The sequence below is a fragment of the Leptinotarsa decemlineata genome, unplaced genomic scaffold (genome assembly GCF_025532065.1).
Source record: "Leptinotarsa decemlineata unplaced genomic scaffold, Ldec_3_MD MMD2_tig00000199_RagTag_RagTag, whole genome shotgun sequence".
NCBI lineage: Eukaryota > Metazoa > Arthropoda > Insecta > Coleoptera > Chrysomelidae > Leptinotarsa > Leptinotarsa decemlineata.
Window position 1 is genome coordinate 7,151,314 of NW_027412544.1, and position 6,295 is coordinate 7,157,608.

General features: G+C 42.3%; 1 protein-coding gene across 1 annotated transcript; it reads left to right on the forward strand.

Moving 5' to 3' along the window:
* The first annotated feature begins 691 nt into the window (after positions 1-691).
* On the forward strand, positions 692-3,947 carry LOC141481400 (uncharacterized). Its single transcript, XM_074172867.1, has 2 exons — positions 692-903; positions 992-3,947. Exon 2 carries the CDS (start codon positions 2,598-2,600, stop codon positions 3,945-3,947), a length of 1,350 nt encoding a protein of 449 aa, XP_074028968.1. The 5' UTR covers positions 692-903; positions 992-2,597.
* Positions 3,948-6,295: the final 2,348 nt, after the last annotated feature.

A 6,295-nucleotide genomic window follows, 5' to 3' on the forward strand; every position in this document is an offset into this window, starting at 1 on the left:
TCAGTTTTCTTCACCTATCATTTTTTTCAGCCGTTGTCTGCCTTATTCCCTATACCTTTCCGAGAATATTTCTTGCATAGATTGTTATTCATCACTTCCAGAAGGTTTACTGACATATTAGAGCCATATCGCCTGAAAAACAATATTAGTTACCTCTGGGTTTCTGAATACTGTTTGATATTTTCGGTAAATATTCTGCATAATATGAATGCTCTAATATTTGTACTGAAAGGGAAGGTTATGGCGACTTACCTTATATGTTTCTATTCCATCGCATGAATAAGGATTGGTAAATAGTTGAAAATAGGTTGGAACAATATATTTTGTAAATATTCGTAAACAAGGTTAAGAGACAGCTGTTGGTTGACATCTGCCGAACTTTCGTAGTGTCGTTCCGTCGACTTACACCGAACTAGTTCTACAGTTGTTCACGGGTGAGGGATTGATCGGTTACTCAAGTTGTCAAGGGTTGTTTTAGGGTTGCATTGCTTTGAGAAGGAGTTTTGATGGGTCATGGACTTGTTGATGATGTATCAAGTGGCTGTGGAGGAATTGTTAGATTTATGATGTTGTGCACAGCGCCCCCTCGGTGCTTGTAGTGTAGATTGGATGCACTGTGGCAACAACTGGTTAGCTGTCAGATGTGGCATTCTCTTAGTATTTGGAAGTTAGCCTTCGGTGAGCTTGGTTCGGAGTTCAAAGGGTATCATCAGACTGATTGTAGGATATATTTGGTTGTATTTGTGCCATCCTTCACGGGGATTATTTCTACAAGTCAGGATTGTATAGTGGAAGACTGATTGGTCATTTTGGTGTGGATATTTGCAGTCGGAAACTTAAGCTCTTTTGAGGATTTGTGGTGGATACCGAACTCGTGCCAGGTGGAAGGATTTCCGAAATTAGGTATGTTTGAATCACTGTCGCATCTCTCATGTGATCTTAGCTATGATATCACTTCTTCAATTCTACAACCTTCGTTTCTCGTCTCTAGATTCATAAGAAACAGAAGGCCCTCAGTCACTCATCAAGTCCCAGCAGGACTTCCGTGCAGAACACCGCACACGAAGAATCGTATAGAAAACCCCTTGGCCAGGGTAAGAATTTTACCATTAAATGTGTTTTAAATGATTTTAGTAATTTCTGGTTCCATCGTTATATCTCAACGGAATATTAGTATTGAAGAGAGGTTTCAACACTCATTCAATTTTCTTGATTTTTACGGATCATATGGTTATACAGGGCACCCAAAAATATACTCTTGTTATCTTGCTACTTTGCTTGATGAAAATATACCAGGGGTATTGATTAGTCAAATAGTCCTATTGAATGGGGGTTGAATCTCACCTTGTTTCATCTGATTCTGATTGAGAATTTTCTTCCGTAGGGTTTTTCTTCCTGTTTTTCTTCCTGCTTTTTTTTCTTCCTGTTTTTCTTCCTGCTTTTCTTCCTGCTTTTTTTTGTCTTCGTCAAGGGTTCCTGTTTTCCTTTATTTTCTTTCTGGATCTTATTTGGTGATCCATTACTGGTCCAGCTTGTCGTGCCCTACAGGGTGATCTATCTTGGTGGTGCTACAAGGTGATCCATCTCCGCCGTACTACAGGGTGATCCACCGGTGCTACAGGGTGATCTATCTTGGTGGTGCTACAGGGTGATCCATCTCCGGTGCTACAGGGTGATCCATCTCCGCCATACTACAGGGTAGCCTAACACCATATACCGGTGGCCCAAAAGGAGCACGCAAGTTATAATTGATTTAATTGAATATTTGTGATATACTGAGATATTTGAATAATTGTTGCCCTTATGTTTATTGATACCTGTTGATATAGTGTTTGTTTATCGTTTATTGATTAAGAGTTTGTTATTGATACCTGATTGACATAGATATTTGTGAAACGGAAATTGAGGTATATTCTTCCTTTCACGATTGCTGATTGACACCGATGCGCCTACGCCTGAGCTCACGCGACGCAAACGAGTTTGTCTTACCATCCGATACTAGTATTTACGATTTCACCTACTCAATTTTCGTGGTAGTTTTACTCGACGTATTGTAGTTTTTTTTGAGCGTCGTTACTACCGTAATTTATGGCTGATTGAATTCGTGGTTAGATACACCGCGCTCTTGTATGGACATTTGAACATCGCGTAGTAGTGTGAATATTGCATTGTTGTCTTAGAAGCGTTGTTGGTTAATCCATGTAAGTTAGGATTACTGAATAAATCATATTGGGGATTTTTATCTTTTATTTCCAATATTAATTGGTAAGTTATTGATATTGTGAGTTACTTAGGGTATCTGGAGGATTAAATTTACCTGGCGCCCATTAAGATCTATTTGAAATTTGCTAAGTTGTTTAACCCACTCCCGTCTCCACTGTTTAGCTTAGCCGCGGATACCCATCTGTCTTATTTGTTACCGACAGATGATTTAGTCCCCTCTTGTGGTTTGTGAGGTGACATTTTTGGCGCCCAACGTGGGGCCCTTAAAAGAAGGTTTTTTTTTTGCGTTTTGGCTTTAGTAGGTGACTTTTGGAAACTTTGGAAAAATATAAATATTTTTTTTTTAATTGATACCACTCTAGTAGAATAGCGTTATGGCAAGAAGACTGGTAATAAATCGTCTTGATAAAGACGAACTGACCTATGAATTAGCATATCGGGGCGTAGCAACTGGCACTTGTGAGGAAATGAGACATCGTTTGGTTCAAGTAATGCAGATGGAAAGGTACGGCGAGAGTCTTCGATATCCTTCATATCCATTCACTTTCGAGGAAGATGAGGCTGCAATCAGAGGGAAACTAGATGATATCAGAAGGCTGATTGATGACATAACCGATTCTGGAACGAGTAGCGGGGCAATGAAACTTCAGACCAAGCTAGCACATGTGTTGAATCGTATAGACAATATGGACCCAGATAAGGATAAGGACAAAGAAACCCGGAAATCCGAACTCCTGGGTTTGGCTCTGTCGTTGATGGACGAATTTTCACATAAAGTTGACAGCAGCAAGAGAAGTGATACGAAGCGTGTGCCGGTTGCACTAAATCAATTAGAAAGCAGATTGGGAGCGCAATCATTCCATGCTAACTTAGGAGCAGTTGCTCGATCGTCTCTGACGGAAGATCCAGTCTTTGACCCATGCTCAACCAGTAAAATGATTCCGCCTTATAAATGGAATCTGAAGAAGTTTTCTGGAGATGGTAAAGGAATGTCGGTGACAGCATTTTTCGAGGGAATAGAGGAGTTGAGACTAGCGCGACATGTCCCCAACGCTGTTTTGTTGGACTCAGGTGTGGACCTTTTTGCTGACAAGGCGTATCAATTTTATAAAGATTGTCGGAATCGAGTATCGACCTGGGAAGAACTAGTGGAAGAGTTTCGAGAAGAATATCTCCCTGCCAATCATTCTGACGCATTGTTCGAAGAATTGCAGAAAAGGACTCAACACCACTCAGAAACCATCGGAGTTTATCTTGCAGTGATGTCAAGCTACTTCAGCCGCCTAGGTTGCCCAATGACAGAGGAAGCTAAGCTGAACATAGTTATGAAGAATTTACATCCCTTTTACCAAGACAGATTACGTGAACCCTTACCCACAACCATTTCAGAACTTCGCTCGGTATGTCGAAGAATGGAAGCCAGAAGGGACATAATCAATAGCTACGTAGAACCATCAGCACGTCGTGGCAACGTGATAGAGAAGGATTTGGCTTTCGTAGAGGTCACCAAGGAATTGAATGCCTTAGAGATAGCAACGGCACGAATTCCGTCGAACAATCAGTCGAAGGAGATAGTATGTTTCCGATGCGATCAACCCGGACATCGTGCTATAGGATGTGCTCTACCGAAGCAACTGGAATGCTACAGATGTAAGAGAAAAGGGTATACCGTTCGTAATTGTCCAAACTGCTCCGTGTCGGGAAACGACAAGCGACGCCTTTGAATCGTCGAGGGGAAGGCGCTCGCAAATTGCACTCGGCGACTGCTATTCAACCAATCCTTGATTATATTCTGGATCACGCCGAAAACGATGAGAGACCCTACCTTAAAGTTGAAGTCTTGGGGCGTAGTTTACTGGGGTTATTAGACTCAGGTGCCTCAGCCACTATCTTGGGACACCCAGGTTGGCAAATCGTAAAAGATTTGGTACATTTGAATTCAGCAAAGAGAATTAGTTGCACTGTTGCCAATGGTCAAGTATGTGAAAGTATAGGAGAATGTGAAGTGCCATTTTGTTTAAGAGGCAAGCTGAAATTAATTCGAGTTTTAGTGGTTCCTGATGTCCCTCATCACTTAATTTTGGGAACGAATTTCTGGAGAGCAATGGGAGTGGTTCCGAATCTGAGGCACAACGAGTGGAAATTTTCTGAGGAAATTTGCTATCTGAACGCATTGGACCATCTTCGAGGACAAACAGTTTTATCACCATTGGAAGAGGCCCGGCTAAACGCTGTAGTAGAGAAGAACAAGGAGCTCATGGGGAATAATTTAGGCTGTACGAATCTAGCTGAACATGTCATCGTGACCAACTCACCACCCATCAAGCAGCGTTATTATCCAGTGTCGCCTATTATTCAACAACATATTGATCGAGAACTAACAGAGATGTTGAAGAACGATATTATCGAGAAGTCGAATAGTGGCTGGTCGTCACCGGTTCTTCTCGTTAAGAAGAAAGATGGGAGCTACCGCTTTTGCGTTGATTACAGAAAACTAAATTCGGTAACGGAACGAGACAGCTACCCTCTCCCATATGTTTCCCACACGCTCGATAAATTGAAAAATGCACATTATTTATCCTCTCTTGATATCAAGTCTGCGTATTGGCAAGTTCCTGTGGCGGAAAAGTCGAGACCGTATACAGCGTTTACCGTTCCTGGGCGTGGTTTGTTCCAATTTAAAAGGATGCCGTTCGGATTACATAATTCACCAGCAACGTGGCAGAGGTTGATCGATACCGTCCTAGGACCTGAACTAGAACCACACGTCTTCGTCTATTTGGATGATGTAGTGATCGTTACCCAAACTCTGGAGAAACATCTGACAATTCTTGATGAAGTTTTCCGCAGATTGAGAGAAGCAAATCTCACTGTTAGCTTCGAAAAGTGTCAATTTTGTAGGCCAGAAATGAAGTATTTGGGATACGTTGTAGATAGAAATGGATTGCATGTCGACCCCGATAAAGTCAAGGCTATGTTGCAGCTTCCTAGACCAGAATCGGTAAAAGATGTCAGGAGACTGGTGGGTACTTTTTCCTGGTACAGGAGATTCATACCTGAGTTTGCATCCATCGTTTCTCCACTCACATCGCTGCTGAAAAAGGGTAGAAAGTTTGATTGGACCGAAACTTGCGATATCGCTTTTCAGAAGATGAAGGAACGTCTTATATCAGCACCAGTCTTGAGCTGTCCGGATTATTCCCTCCCATTTGTTCTGCAAACAGACGCCTCGGCATTTGGAATTGGCGCTGTTCTCACTCAGACTCGCGAGGATGAGGACGTAGTAATTTGCTATTTGAGTAGATCATTGACGAAACAAGAGCGCAATTTTTCTACTACAGAAAGGGAATGCTTGGCCGTGCTGTGGGCGATTGAAAAACTGCGACCTTATTTAGAAGCTATTCCGTTCACCGTAATAACCGATCACTATTCCTTGGTCTGGTTACAGAATTTGAAAGATCCATCAGGACGACTGGCAAGATGGGCAGTCCGCATGCAGCAATATGACTTCAAAATTGTTCACAGGAAAGGGAAGGATCACATCGTTCCTGACACCCTTTCTCGATCGGTCCCAGTCATTGATGCCATCAACCAGCAGATGAAAGAAGAGATTTTGGACAAGTGGTACCTGCGCGTGAAAGATCGAGTGAGTTTACAACCCGAAAAATACCCCAATTGGAGATTCTCTCAGGGATCACTCTACAAGTACGTCAAACCGTGTTACGTGGAATTAGAAGACCAAACCGACGTTTGGAAGTTAGTTGTACCAAAAGCGGATCGGAAGAAAATTCTTATTGAAGCTCATGCAGACCCGACCTCAGGACATCAAGGAATATTCAAAACCTACCATCGTATCAGGGAAAGGCATTATTGGCCAAAGATGAAATCTGACGTGTCGAAGTTTGTTCGAAATTGTTCCACTTGTTCCGCCTATAAACCCGACCTCAGAGGGCCAAATGGACTAATGACTCCACAACCGAAAGTGACCCGGCCATGGGAAATGATCGCCAGTGATATCATGGGACCCTTACCTAGATCTACAAAAGGCAATAAATTTATCTTAGTCGTAACA